This window comes from Tenrec ecaudatus, chromosome 5 (assembly GCF_050624435.1).
Source record: "Tenrec ecaudatus isolate mTenEca1 chromosome 5, mTenEca1.hap1, whole genome shotgun sequence".
NCBI classification, from domain to species: domain Eukaryota; kingdom Metazoa; phylum Chordata; class Mammalia; order Afrosoricida; family Tenrecidae; genus Tenrec; species Tenrec ecaudatus.
In genome coordinates this window covers 1,275,548-1,290,441 of record NC_134534.1, presented here as the reverse complement: position 1 = coordinate 1,290,441, position 14,894 = coordinate 1,275,548, and the positions used below count along the sequence as shown (strand labels likewise).

At 56.6% G+C, this 14,894-nt stretch overlaps 1 protein-coding gene across 1 annotated transcript; it reads left to right on the top strand.

The window, feature by feature from the left end:
- The first annotated feature begins 4,420 nt into the window (after positions 1–4,420).
- On the top strand, positions 4,421–6,687 carry LY6E (lymphocyte antigen 6 family member E). The gene is made up of 4 exons (XM_075549200.1): positions 4,421–4,524; positions 5,418–5,499; positions 5,722–5,841; positions 5,907–6,687. Exons 2-4 carry the CDS (start codon positions 5,421–5,423, stop codon positions 6,125–6,127), a joined length of 420 nt encoding a protein of 139 aa, XP_075405315.1. The 5' UTR covers positions 4,421–4,524; positions 5,418–5,420; the 3' UTR covers positions 6,128–6,687.
- The last annotated feature ends 8,207 nt before the right edge of the window (positions 6,688–14,894 follow it).

Here is a 14,894-nt window from a genome sequence, read left to right as displayed (position 1 = left end):
CACACCTCGTCCTCGCAGGGACACCTGGCTCGTCCACTCTTCAAAGAGGTCTTGGGTGGCGATGTGCCCAATGCAGCAACTCGCTTGATTTCTTAACGGCAGCTTTCACGCCTGTTGGTTCTGGGTGAGGAAACCCTGACAGCTTCCATCTTTTCTACATTGATCACAATGTTGTTTATTGTGAGCACTTTATTTGTTTGGCTTTGTTTTCTTTACATGTGAGATAACGTTTATTGTGTCAACATGGCCAATTAGTTGAAGGGCGGAGAGATAAATGGCTCAGTGAGTCTCGCCTTTCTTGTCTCTCGCTCTTTGATCATTGGACCTGTTTGCGGCTACCTTGCTAGTTCTGTGCCTTAATTTGCAAGTTACACGACCTGTGGGACACCTAATCCATAGACTGTGTCGCTGTAATTTGAGGTTCCTTCAAGACCTGCTTTGCCACACCATTGGAATTGATGTCTCTTGAGCTGGGGACGGTTGGATCCTGTCATCTGGCTGACTTGGTGACCTGCCTTGCTGTTTGCTGCCTGTGCCCAGATAGCCTGAATCTCTCTACAGAGCACTACCCAGCGGCCCTCAAGACTTGAAGGACTGCCAGTGTCTCACAGCTGTCTCACGGGAGTGAGTTGCACTGAGCCATTTGTACTGCTTTATAATTTAATTGTTTGTTTCTTATGTCATACATCTACCTATCTGTATAAATATATATAAAGTTAGTAGCGCTCTGGTTTTGTTCCTCTCGAGAACCCTGTGCAACACAGCATAAATGTGTGTGCGGTGAAAGAAGAGAAAGACGACAGACGGCAGGGCCCAGGGGCTGGGCCCGGTGTCGGGATCATGAGAGCGCATGTATTTCTCAACGGCTCATACAGGCAGGAGGCTTGCTAGCCGCCAGCAGGTGCATAGGGAACAGAGTGGGATGTCCCCGAGCCTCCCCAGGGAACCAGCTGTGATCAGCATCTAAAATGGATGTCCTTTGGGTGGGATAGACAAAGGAATCTGGTTGCTCTTCAAGATAGGTAGCCACAGGTGCATAGCGAGCAGCCAGGCACAGGTAAGCCACACCTTTTATGGTTACACCTTTGTGGAGGGCTACTGGGCAGACCGTTGCAGGTCTGGGGAATGTGTATTTGATGGCATCTCGATCTCGGAGGTGTGGAGAGCTTTTTCCAACTAGAGCCAGTCTTCTGAGCCCTGTGGTGACGAGTGCAGAGATTAGGCCACATATACTCCCTTCCAAGTCCTCGGCCTTCCACAGGGGAGGGGGGAGCAGGATCATGTGGGGAGGACAGGGAGGGCAGGGGGGTAGGGACCCTGCAGACAGCAGACTGTTGAGAGCTATCAGAATGCCCACCACACGTGTGAGCAACAGATGAGAGCCCAGGTGTTTGGGACTCCCGAGAGTGAGCCCTTGGATGGCGAGATCAGTCTTGGCATCTGTGTAGACAGGTGTGGGGTCCAGCCCCGCAGTCTGACGGGGTCCTGGCAGCAAAGGCGCAATGATGGAAGAAAGAGAAGACAGACAGCAGGGTACAGGGAGCCCTCTCCGTGGTGCAGAGAAGGGCTGCGGAGCGCATTCGCCAACAGGCCTGCAAGGCTCTTGTTAGTTCACACACAACGAGGCGGGCACAGCGTTCATCCCGAACCCCCTGGGCCTTCCGGGGGGAACACCCACGAGGAAGCACCAGGCCCGCAAGAGACAGGTGGTGTGAACCGCCTCTTCAGAATGAGAGAAAGGAGCAGCTACTCTTGGAGGTAAGCATTCTTACGTCCATGAGGAGCCCGGGGTCAGTAGGAGACAGCATCGCATTATCAGTTGTCAAGGGTGGTGTGGAAACTATGTGCAGTGGGGCATCAGGGCTTGTGGAGGGGTGCCTCACCGAGGCCGGCCGGCCACACCCTGTGGCCCTGAGCTCTGGAAGCACACCACCCAGACTTCCTTCCAGGTCCTCAGTTTCCCGCAGACAGGGAAGACCCAGGGGGCCTGGGCAGGGGATGGGGGGTGCCACCTGCTGCCCACATAGGGCTCTCAGGGTACCACGTGGCGCTACTGCTTGGGCGCAGTGCTCAGGAAGCCCCCTGCATCACGCAGAGCACCAGGAAGGTACAGGCCATGGCCGACCCCACCAGGAGGCCCTGCCCCCGGGATGTGGGATCCTTCCTTAGGAAAGATGAGGCAGGCTTTCCTCACAGGCCCCTGAGTCTAGAAGGCAGCTGCTAGACCCCAACACGCACCTGCTCCCACACACCAAGCAGAGGACAGGCCAGAGGAAGAACAGAGGCAAATGCCCCAGGAGAGACCCAGGGCCTGGGTCATAGCAAGCTGCGTTCACAGGCTCACTCCTCCAGGCACCCGCAGAGGCCTCAGGATGCACCACCCAGCTGCCTTCCTCCTCGGGCTCTTCTGAATCACAGGGCGTGGACCCAGCCTCCTGCCCTTCAGCCTGCCGCTGCAGCTGAGAGAGGTCAAGCAATCACAGATAACTAACTGCCATCGAGTCAGCGCTGATGCACAAGGGCGGCTGGCCCTGTGGCTTTCTGAGACAGGAGGTGACAAACATGGAACCTGAAGCTCCCCACCCCCGCAGGCCATCTCTCAAGGACAGAGCTGGCTGGTTGGGATCCAAGGCTGTGACCAACCCCATGCAGCGTCTGGGGGGACGGTTGAACTGCAGACGTGGGCGTGGCCTGCCCTGCATCTGGGGCTCCTGCAGACACAGAGCCATGGGGACAGACGGCCAAGTGACCCAGGCTGCTACTGCAGCTGCTGTTGGCCACCTCCCTGGCCAGCAGGCCTGCCCCTGCCACCTTCCAGAAGTAGATGACCAAGCTGGCCCCTGAGTTGCCTCACGGTGGACTTGGGGGCCACACATCTGGGTACTAGTGCAGCACTGAAGCTCGGGTACCTTGGGGACTCCAGATTGCATGAGCTTCAAGCTGATGGCACTGTGGGCTTGTACACTGGGCCCCAGACAGTCAGATCTCCCCACTCCAACCCCTGCCCTCTCAGGACACACTAAGCCCAGTATGCCATTATTGGCACCGGGCCTGTCACAGTCAGACCTGGCGGCCTCTGTTGCTGGTTCTCAGGAGATCTCTGGGCCTTTCTTCCTGCTCTGTCTTAGACTAGCAGCTAGACTTGCTGAAACCTGCTCTGCCTCCTGGCCACACAAAAGCCTCTGCTGACACCTCAGGGAGAGCTGAGCAGGGGCGGGGGGGGGGGGGGGTGCCGGGGCACCCTGGGGCTAGAACTCTACCCTGCCCCCTTGACTGTCCCCATTGCTGAAGAAGAGGCTCCAGAGGAGAGGTAACAATTTGTCCTAAGGCTGACCCAAGTAACAGCTGGGGCCACAGCCACCAGGTGTCCCTGCTCCAAGCTGGGACCTCCCACACCCCACCCCAGGGGATGCCAGGGCAACTCCCCCCCCCCTCAGAGCATCAGAGGATTTGTGCAGAGGACAGTGGGAGAACACACACAGCCTGGCCCCCGCCTGGTTCCCAGGAAAGGCAAGAGGAAAGGCCAGGTGTGGAGGAAGTGACCTGGGACCTGGCTGCAGCAGCAGCCTCTGAGAAGGAGCAGGCTCCGAAAGGGGGGCTGGGGTTGGGGTTAGAGACACCGGAGGGCATCCAGGCTCTGTGACTCCCCAGTCCTACCCCACCCCTGCCAGGCGACCAAGGTGACCTCACCCTGCCTGCTGGGCTGGGCAAGGGAGCAGTGCCGGCACTGGCAGTGGAAGCGGAAGCACAATGGCTTGACACTGGTTGGCACTCAGCCCCAGGCCTGGCTCCTCTGAGCCCACCCACGCAGGGAGTAGACACGCTTCCCTTACACACTGGGCCAGAGGGTGGGACCCGGAAATGACCCAGGATGCTCAGCACCAAACATGGGCAAGTCACTGCTCCAAAAGCCAAGGGGTCCAAAGTGGCCAGCCCCGACCCTGGGCACTTTGCCTGTTGTCACACGCTTGGGGAGGTCCAGCCCAACCCAGACTTGGAGGGGGGACATGCAGGTTCAGAGAGGGCTTGAGGGGCCTAGATCCCCAGCTCTGCTGTGCCTGCTGACTCAGTCAGGGCCCAGCACTCAGGGAGTACCCAGCACGGAGCACCCAGATGAGTCTGGTCACCAGTGGTTACCTAAGTAGACATGCCTCCCTCTCCCCACCCTCCCACCACCCATCCCCCACACACACACATACACAGTCCAGGTGTCACACTGACAGCCTCCTACGTGGCCTGGAGTGGCCCTCCCACACTGGTTGGGCTCAGGTCTCAGCCCGCTGGGGTCCTCATGGAGGTGGGGGCGGGGGAGCCAACCAGATGGGGAACCCAGAACCCTGCAGCAATGGCCTGTGACCAGGTGTCAGCCGCTTCCGCTCCCGCGCCCCCCCGCCCACACACAGCCCCGCCCCGCAGGCCCGAGGCCCCGCCCGGACCGCCCCCCTCCCCCGGCTCCAGCGCACCCTGCGCGCAGTCTGGAGAGGCAGCGGCGGCGGCAGCGGCGGCGCGCGAGGCGGGTCCGCGGTGAGTCCCCGGGACCCGCGCCGCCGCGGCTCATGGCTGGACTGCGGTGGCGGGTCCCCGCCCAGAGGAGTACCCCTCGGAGCCAGAGACCGTTTGCGGTTCCCAGGCGGTGAACCCTGGCCGCCGCACTCCGCCAGCGGATTCCAGGGATCTGGGGCAGGAGCGGTGGGGGAGGGTGGGGAGGGCGGGGGGCTGGTCTCGTGAGCCCACCACCAGAGCTACAGGCTCGCACGACCCGGGCATTCTGGGAACCCGGGAGAAGGGGAGACTGAACCGCCCAGGGGGTGGGGGTGCCGGCGCCGCCCTGGGCAGAAGACGGCGCTGGGTTTCCCCTGAGCTGCGGAGCTGGGCCGCCCGCCCCTCCTGCCCCACGGACCTGGGGCGCCTGCCGGCCTGGCTCTGGGGCTCACTGCTGCACCCCTGGGGCGCCTCAGGGACTCCCAGCCGGTGTGTGCTTTGGGTGGCTGCCTGACCTGGTCAGGCCTTCTTGGAAACAGCTTAGGGCTTCCAGCATCAACCTCATAAAACAGATTTCCTCCTCCCCCTCCAGATCCCTGCTGTGGGCCTGCCCCTCCCCCCCACCCCCCCACCAGAAGAGCCAGCCCAGAGCCAGAAAGGGTTCAGTCATCCAGGGAGCCAACAGCCACCACCACCACCCCCCCCACACACACACCCCACTACAAGTCAGTCACTCTGCTGGGCTGTCTGCTTCTTTCCTCCCTGCCCGGTAGCCGCTGGCCCCAGCCTCCCACCCTGTCCACCTTTGAGACAGCCAACCCCTGCTTGACCCCATCCAGTGTGCCCAGGAAGGTCCGACCTGGGCCCAGCACCCCATCAACAAAGGGCCCTCCGCCCACAGGCCCTCTAACCGCTGTCCCCTCCACCCCAAACAGGGCATGCTCCCTGGTGCAAGTCTCTCCATGATGAAGGTCTTCCTGTCCGTGCTGCTGGCTGCCCTCCTGGGTGCCCACCAAGGTGAGGTACCCCCCTGCCCCCTCCAATGCCAGTCCGTGGGACCTCTGTGGCCATCCCACCACTGGCCAACTGACCCACGTGTTCCCTATCTGCCACCCAGGGCCCAGCACCTGGTGACTGCCTTTCCCTACCTCCAAGCAGGAGGGACTCCAGGCAGCAGGGCAGGGATGTAGGGGCCAGGGCTAGCCCTCAGCAGTGTCCTCACCCTGCCACCCCCCGCAGCCCACGGCCTCACCTGTTTCACCTGCAAGGACCAGACAAGTAACCTCAACTGTCTGACCCCAACCACTTGCTCCAGCTCCGACCACTACTGCGTGACAGTGGCCACCTCAGGCGGCATTGGTGAGTGTCGGGGAGCGGCTGCCGGTGCTGGGCCACCTCTGCCCACTGACCCCCCATTCCTGCAGGGAACGTGGTGGACTTCGGCCGGACCCTGAACAAGATGTGCTCCCCCATCTGCCCGGGCCCCAGTGTGAACCTTGGCGTGGTGGCCGTGGGCACCCACTGCTGCCAGAGCTTCCTGTGCAACATCAGCGCAGCCGGCGGTGGGCCAAGGGTCTGCACCACCCTGCTGGGCCTAGGGCTCCTGCTCAGCCTGCTGGTGGCCCTGCTGCACCCCAGCCTCTGACCATGGGGCCCCTGCCCACCCCCACCCCCCAGTTTCCTCTCACTGCCACCGTCCAGTCCCACCGCCCACCGCAGCTGCTCATCCCCCTGAAGAAGCGACTGTCCTCACTTCTAGGAAAGTGTGTGTCCTTCCTAAGGGGACTGGAAAGAGGACAGGTAGGTGCCCAGGATCCCACCTGAGGGCTGGTCCCCTCTGATGCTCGTGGGACGGTCCTATAGCCCAACACTGCCCACTGCCTCTGGGCAAGCCAGTGCCGGGGTCTTGGTGTGCTTGGGCCTGGTGCAGGGGTGGACACGGTGGGTACATAGGGGGTCAGATAACCATAGGTGGCTGTGTGCCCCTGTGCAGGAGTGAGTGGGGAGGTCATGCCACCATCTCTGCCACCTATACCACCTTCTCCCTATAGTTCACTCGTGTTCAGGGACTGCCCACCTGTGTCGGCCACACCCCACCACCACCAGTACACCCAAGTGCCCCACCACACCCAAGCCCCCTTTCTTCATCCCCACCTCCCTAATTTCCCCCTATTTCGTGCCTGAAATAAACATGCTTCCCTTGTCCTTTCTGCATGTCCTGGCTTTGCCTGCTCCCCACCCTGGGGGAAGCCTGTGGATGGGACAAGTGGGAGGACTGTGGCACCCCAGGGTTGGTGGAGGAGGAATCCTGTACCCCTGTCCTGGTGCAGACAGGGGTCCTGGGGACAGCTGGGATCAGCAGGAAGGAGCACGGGTTGGCAGGAGAGAAGGTGGGACCTCCTGATATGGTGGGACACAGGGCACTACCTGGACACCATGAGGGGGTGCAGAAGGCCAGGGTTGGGGTGGGCACCGGTCTATGCACCAAGGGGTCATGGAGGGGGTACGGGCGGCAGGATGCGAGGTGCAGGGCATCATTCCCCATTGGCAGCCTCCTGGAGGAGCAGTGGACAGTGGCCCAGTCCAGCAGGTGACCGCCTGGCTGCCTTGGAGCCAGGGAGAAGCTGAAGGGGTTCTCCAGGGCCACCCAAGCCAGGGTCACCTCAGTCCTCGTGGAGCAGAGTGAGGCAGACCGCCTGCCACCGGACTCTGACCTGGCTCTGCCCCTGTGATCACTGGCGGGCCCTTGAGACCAGAGGGCGTGTAGAGGAGCCTGGGGCCTGCTGCGCTGGAACTGGCAGAGTGGGGGAGAGCTAGGCAGCTGTTGATCAGAATACTGGAAATAGAAGAACATCATTGAAGAGTGGTTTGTTGGAGATCCAAAATGTAACAGGCCCCACCTGCAGCAAGGGCTCCTTTCAAGCTTAATTGGTGGGGTGTTTCAATGCCTGGAGGCAGGAAGTAAGGCCATTAAGGTAAACATGCTGTCAGGGGCTTCAGAAGCACCCCTATTTGGATAAACAATGGAGCAAGAGGCCTCAGGGGACCAGGTAGGGCTGGAGAAGTGCAACCCCCACTTCCCATGATGTGGTCATTAACATAGACGTAGCCATTTTAACAATGTAACTATCCTGTGCTAACTGGCCTGAGTGTGGCCACTTTGTAACCACTGCCATTCCTTTGGTAACTTCTGTGACTGCTGACCCTGGTGCTTGTATTTTAGAGATTGCTGATGTGACTTGTACAAGTCCCTATTTTTCCATGTAGCATGACGCCAGCTGTCCTTGTGCCTTGTTTACTCCACAGTCTGAAAGCTCCCCTCTAGGCACTCAGGATGAGGCACAGGGAGAAGTAGGCTCCAGCTGGCCATTGCCTTGACCTCCAGCCAAGAAAGGCTTATCAACTGTAGCTGAAGTTGCGTGTGGGTTACTTGATCTCATCCCCACCCAACATTTAGAGGCCCCAGCAAGATGTCCCGCACAGAGGTGGGCCACCTCTTCCAAGGCCCCCCCCCCATACCCTAAACAGCGGCCTGCCTATGGGAGGCGCCCCCTGAAGATGTCCCAGGTCCCCAGGTTAGATCCTCCCGCCTCAGGGAACCTTAGACCAGCCATCATCTGACAATGGCCCTCAGGTCTGAAGGAAGAGTCATTTCTGAAGAGAAAAATCTCCTGACGGTGATGTATAGAGGGGAGACCTCACCTGAATCCTGTCCTGGCAGCCTCAGTGGGAGGAAACTGTTTCCCCCGAGAGTGACTGCTGAGTGAGTGAGTGAGTGAGTGAGTGCGAGCGTGCGTGCGTCTGTGTGTCTCCTGTGTGTCTCCTCTGTGGACAGTCTGCATCTCCGGGACCTCGGCTACAGTGTCGTTGCGAGGTGCTGACGTTGTATGGCCTAACGGTGATTCTCTTTCTTCCGGGGGTGGACCGGGATGGGGGTTATAAGATCACACCTGAGCCGATGCACCTGAAGTACCCCCAGAAGGTCATGGAGAGGCCCCCTCTCTTGTCTGTGGACCGCTGTGCTGGGAGGGACCTCCCCAGGTTAGGACCCCCCTCTTATAGAGGGTTCTGTGGACCCTTAATGTGCTGTGACCGTTGGCCTCATAGCTACGACCACTGGTCTCTGGCCGGAAAACTCCTGTCAGGTGCCGGGTGCATTCTCATCGTCTTCCTCCTCACGAGCCGCCCGGTCTGTCCTCGGTTCCCCTGTCTTCCCTCCTGTGACTCGCCATCCCTGGTGCCCCCGTGGTCTGTCCTCAGTTCCCCTGCCTTCCCTCCTGTGACTCACCGTCCCTGGTGCCCCCGCACCCCTCCTAGTTCTCTGGAGAGACCTTCTCTTAGTCTCTGCTGAGGAACCGGTCTCCCTTTCCTCCTTTGGTGCCACCCGCTCCTATCTGCTCTGCAGTCCCTGTATGCAGGTCCCTCCTTGCGCTGCTGCGGAAGAGGTCTCCTTGCTGACCCCCTGGGTCTGGCAAGAATACTGTAATAAATTCTCAACTTAAAAGTGAAAGCAGATGGCCTGCTCAGAGTTCCTCTAAGTCTCCCCGCCCTACCCCACCTCCATGCTTAGGCCCATTTCCCAGGCCAGATTAAAATCTTTCCTATGTTTCTTTTACAAGATTTAAGAAAGTACCCAAATTCCTCCTTTTGGGTCAGGTCATGAATTCCTCTCCTTCCTGTGGCATCTCCTTCTGCAAAGCTTCTTTAAACTTCCCATCAAACAACTCAATGTCTCTCTCTCACTCCAGTGCTGGTGCTGCCTCTTCTCGGCCCCAAACTCCCCTTCATTGTCTCATTAAAATTCTCTCACAATGGCCTATGGGGTCAGATTCTCCGGATGACCGTGCTCCCTCTGTGAACTCGAGGGGCCCATTTTAAAAACGGGGTGGCCCCCGGAGGGAACCTTCGACCCCTCCACAGTCATGCGGGTCCGGACTGTGGTCACTGAAGGCCCAGGCCATCCCGACCAGTTGTCTTGTCTCACGGAGTATCCCCTACAAGGCTAAAAACCTGTGCAGCCGCTGCACCCCAAACCCGAATTGTACTCTCTAAACCTGTCACCCCACTTCCAAATCTATGGCTCCTGTTCCCCGACCCAGCTGCTGAGATTCTTCTCCCATTTGGAGACAAACAAAACCTGTGTCCTGTCTAGCTAGTCTAAATTTAACCCACAGACACCTGTGGGTAAAAAACAAAAGCAAACCTGAAACAAGTTCTTGTGCAACTCTGTCTGTCCCTGTGCAAGCTAAGTAATAAGAAATCCAGTCCAATCCAGCAGGGGAGCAACAGAGCCCACATGGAAGAAGCACACCAACCTGTGATCACGAGGTGCTGATGGGAACAGGTACCAGAAGTTCAAAAACAAGCAATCAAATTGACGTGAAGGTGCACAGATAAAAGTGGAGACTCAAAGCACACCTGTCAGACCATTGGACAGCCCCTCACTGAAGGGCCTCGTGGAAGGACGGCACTGATGACACATGTAACTAGCCTCGCATTCTTCAATCTCGCCTCCCTTCCTTACTAGTCTGGTCTTAGTTTCACCTCATTCATCTTGAGAGACCTGCATATGTTCATTTGTATAATTAAGATCATTCCATGCATGAAATCCAAGATAGGTGCACCTTCAGAAACAGTAGTGGAAGTAATGATTCCCTGAGGGTATGGGAAGGGATGGGGGGCAGAAGAGGGGCAACTTATAGCAATGATGATTGTGTAACCCCAATAAAGGGGAAGGAATAACAGAGATGCAGGTGAACAGATACATGGGATGGTGTGAGATAGGGCAATAATATTATATAATGTTATATATTGTATTAAGTTATGTCATGTCATATTATATTATAATAAGGACCCCTGGAGGGGAGGGGCTAGAGGTGAGCTGATAACAAGGGTCAAGGAGAGAAAAAATGTTTTGAAACTGATGGTGGCAGCACTTGTACGATTGTGCTTGAACTAATTGACTTATGGATTGTTTTAATATCTGTAAGAGCTCCCAATAAAATGACTTTTTTTAAACAAAAGAAACCCTGGCCAAACCATGGCACACTCCCCTCCACCCCCGACTCTTATACAGTCCGAGCTTCTTGGCATGGATGGGAAGGGGGCTGAAGTCCCCAATGCCCAGACATTTCTCCTCTTACACAACAGTAAGGCCTCTGTTCCCAATGCCCCATAGACCCTATTGTGGGATACAAGGAGGCTTTTCCCAGGTGTCTCCCCAGAATATATGCCAAACCCAAGATGCTGCTTGCTACACATGGTAAGTGACTGTACCCTTGGAGGTCATTGCCAGCAGATCAGAGTTATTCTCCCTGGGGGCTGTCAGCTGTCTAGAGCAATCAGAGGACATAGTCTGTCCCACCCTGGGTAGGGCCCTCTCTCTTCTTGTGGTCCTCACCTCGTCTGGTGTCAATGTAAGGATCAAGAGTGTAGGGGTGGAGTGCAGGCCGTCAATCTGGAGATAGCCTATGAGACTTCTGTGAGCACGGCCTTCTCCTGAGAATTCTGGGAAATCTGGGACTTCCTCCTTGGAGGCAGAAGACACCTCTCTCTCTGCTACTGTCTGGGAGACTGCAGAAGACAAGCCACATGGACGCAACCAGACCTTGGAAGCTGGAGAAGCCACAGAGAGACCACTGCCGCCACTGAGATGCTTACAAAGCCACTGGACCCAAAGACTTTCTACCCACTGGCCTGTGATTGTCTTGCATTTGGCTTCATTGCAGGTATTTCGTGAGTCTGAAGAGGACTTTATAGATTGGTATCGGACATATGGGCTAATCTCAGACTTAGATTGGTATCGGATATATGAGCTAATATCAGACTTATGGCCTTGGACTGGACTGGCTTGGGATGTTTTCTCAATCTTCACTTGCTCTTGTATATAAACCTCTTTCTTATACACATGTGTGTCTATGAATTTGTTTCTCCAGTCCACCCAGACTAACACACTTCTGGTAAGGATAGTAGATTGTTTCCCTGAAGGAGAGCCCAGGGAAGTCAAGGCCACCCAAGGGTGACCAAGGTTAGGCTGCCATATTGAGTCTAAGGGCCAACCATCTTGTCACATGTGTATACCTGGTCCCTCCCCTTCCTATTGTGTGTACACCCCGAGCTCATCCCCTTCCTGGGACACGTATGCCTATTATACAGCCCCTTCCTGTGATGTGTGTGGTTACCTGTAGTCACGCCCCCAAAGACATACAAGCCTTGGTTAGAAATAAACTCCTGCCCTCTGTGCCCGCGCTGTGCACAGACCTGGCTGGTGAGATCATGGCTGTCCAGGAGGTGAGCAGGCTACCATGAAACATGTCTGCCTCCTTTATTTCACTGTACTCTCTCCTGTTCTCTATGACTTTACTATAATCTTTATCTATCTTAACCAAACAGTGGCCTATCAGACCTGGGATATAGTTGTGAGGAGCTGGTTTCCCCACACCCTATAAAAAGCCCAGTGTCAGAACCTTTAGCAAAGGTAGCTAAAACTTTAGTTCTCAATTGATTCATAAGCCTTTCACCCTCATTGAACCCAAGCAGCCTGTCCCGTCCCACGGGACATCAACAACATGGATACCTGAAAGAGGGACTGGGAATGAAGATGGGCAAAGGCGCAAGAAATGGAGGCAAGACAGGAATCTGATCAAGCCTCGTTTATTGAGCTGAGAGCAGAGGTTTAAATAGCCAGCGAAGGGCGGGCACCATTACATCACATGTAAAGTAAGGAACAACTGAGGTAGCCAATAGTCGTGCATCTCCAAATAAGGCAAACAGGTAAGTATGCTAACGAAGCATACCTGGAGAGCCTGGGGGGAGATGCCATCAGTCATGTATTGACCAATGAACATAGCAGCTGCTAGTGAAAGAGCACCAATCCTAGCAAGGGTCAAGGCAGCCACCGTCTGGCGGGAAAGAAACAAAGGCAGTAAAACCTCAGGGCAGTTTGTATGGCAGGAAACTGAGAGTAAATTCATAAAGGTCGTACATGGCTTAAATCCAGGGGTGGGGGACACGCAGTTCCCTACAGCAGCCGAGGCAGCTATTCAAATGATCTAAAACAGTACAGAAATACTTTTCAGCACCCCTCTCTGGCCTATGACTTAGCCTAAAATATGTACTAATAATTCTAGGACAAACTATAACAGGTTTAAAAATGAGTACTAGAAAATTAATTTTTTGCAGATGATTTACATGTAATAAGTGATAAGTATCCAGAAATAGTTGTGCCCCCAACTGATCCCACCTGAAATTATAGTGATCCCCCTGACAAGGGGGCAGAGGAACATTTGCTAGTGCGCCAAGACTGGACTAGCGTCAGGCTGGCAAAGGCCATCAATTGTGCTGAAGTGGTAACCGTGAACCAGGAGTCTAATAAAAGTCCCGTAAGCTTCTTAAAACATCTGGGGGAATGAAAAATAAAAGCCCTCAATAAACTCATATAAAGATTTAAGCTATGAGATTTAAATTCATATGAAGGGCGGATCATACTCAAAGACAAATTTGTTCACACTGGACATTAAAAAAGCTCCGCCCATTAGTTCAGGAGCTTGAGGAAGCTACTGTACACCAAATGGTTCTTTTGCCAATGCTGCCTTTTGTAATAAACTCAGGGAGCAAACACCTCTGGCTCAAAAGAAGGAAATGAGGAGATATGACAGACATGCACGCCGACTGCCTGCCGCAGACCACCGGGGCCTCTCCTGCCTCCCGGGTTCCAAAGACCCTTTCACGGGCACAAGGTGCCATGTGTGTTGGTGTCCAAGTCACTGGGCAAAGAAATGCCCTCATGGAAGCAAGCCTCCCATAAGGGCCAAGCTATTGTCAAAAGCAGGCTGGCCATGGGTCCTGTGGGGCAGGCCCAAGGGGAGAGCGGTCAGCTGGCAAGCCTGCACAGTCACCGAAGATGAAAGCCTCCCAGCCGGATTGCCCAGCAGCAAAGGATTGCCGCTCCTGCTCTGGAACCCAGATGCATGTGGATGTGGCCAGGAGGCCCGGACATTGTCTCCCTGCTGGTGCTGACTACTGTCTCCCACTGCCCTCCTCGGCTTCAAGCGGCGTGGCACTTAGATCAGCTTATCCCCTGCCCCGGGCTTGAGAACCACAGTCCTGGGAGCAGGTAGTCATAGGTTCGGTCCCCCCATCTTGCTTAGCGGTCCCTGGATTTCCAGAGCAGTCCAGAGGTGTGCACCCGACTGTTTCCTTGTGTCGAGTTTGAGACTCAGCTCTGTTTCTGAGCCACCCAGGCTGGAACAAAGCCTGGTCTGCAGGCAATGCTCGTGACCCCTCAAAGGGCCTGCTGGCCCGGAGGTGTCAGGTCGCAGAGGGGAACACATCCCAGACAGAGGCCAGGGAGAGGGGCTGCCACTGTGGTGGTGGGGGAGGTGCCCTGAAGAGACCCTCTGGGTGAAGGGTAGGGGGGGGTGCGTGTGGGGCAGAAGGACAGGGTAGCAGTGCAGAGAAAGAAGCAAAGGAGAGGGCAGAGGTCAACGGTGGGTGGGGAGGGGCCAGGCCTCACTATCACTGACTGTGCTGGGGCGGGGGAGGTGTCATGGCCAGGAATCAGGCTGACAGAGAAGGCTGCAGGGGCGACCTGAGGTCCAGCGTCAGGGGCTGACTGGCCATGCGGGCAGCAGGCAGGCAGGTGCTCCCCTGAGGATGCTGGGCAAGCTGGCTCTAAAAGGGACACCCCCCAACCAAAGACAAAGAGCTGCCCCCATGGAGTCTGTCTCTGAGGACACTGACGGACCGCCACCAGCAAGTCCTGGAGCCTGCTCCCCCACGGCGACCTCGGCAGCAGAAAGCCTCCTCTAGACTCTCAGCACAGCCCACTGGGTCAACTGCCCTCCTTGCAGGGATGCTCAGGCCTTAGAGCATCGGTTCTCAACCTGTGGGTCGAGACCCCTTTAAAGGCAGAAGGACCCTTTCACAGGGGTCGCCAATTCATCACAGTAGCAAAATGACAGTGATGAAGTAGCAACAAAAATAATTTCCTGGTAGGGCAGTGGGGTGGCCTCCCAGCAGGGCAGTACACACACACACACACACACACACACACACACACACACACGCACGCACGCCCATTCCTCTGCTCACACCGGGCTGGGTTTGGAGCAGCCAGTGCTCTCAGACTCCAGGTGGTCCCGCCTGCTTCCTGCTGCCCAACACGCCTTGCCGTGAGGGTGAGTGGGAACAGCAGGCTGGGGTGGGGGAGGGGCACCAAAGGCCCTGAGTTTCGATTTCCTGAAAGCAGGGCAGCCACCACAGGGGCGGGGCGGGAAACAATGAACAAGGGCTTCCAGCTAGTCCCCCGCCCATGCTCCCGGGCTGGGAGCCCCAGTCTGAGAGTTTCAAGGACCAAAGTTCTGACTGGGCCTTTGCAAGCCCTGCCCTCCCCCCACACCCCTCACTCCCCT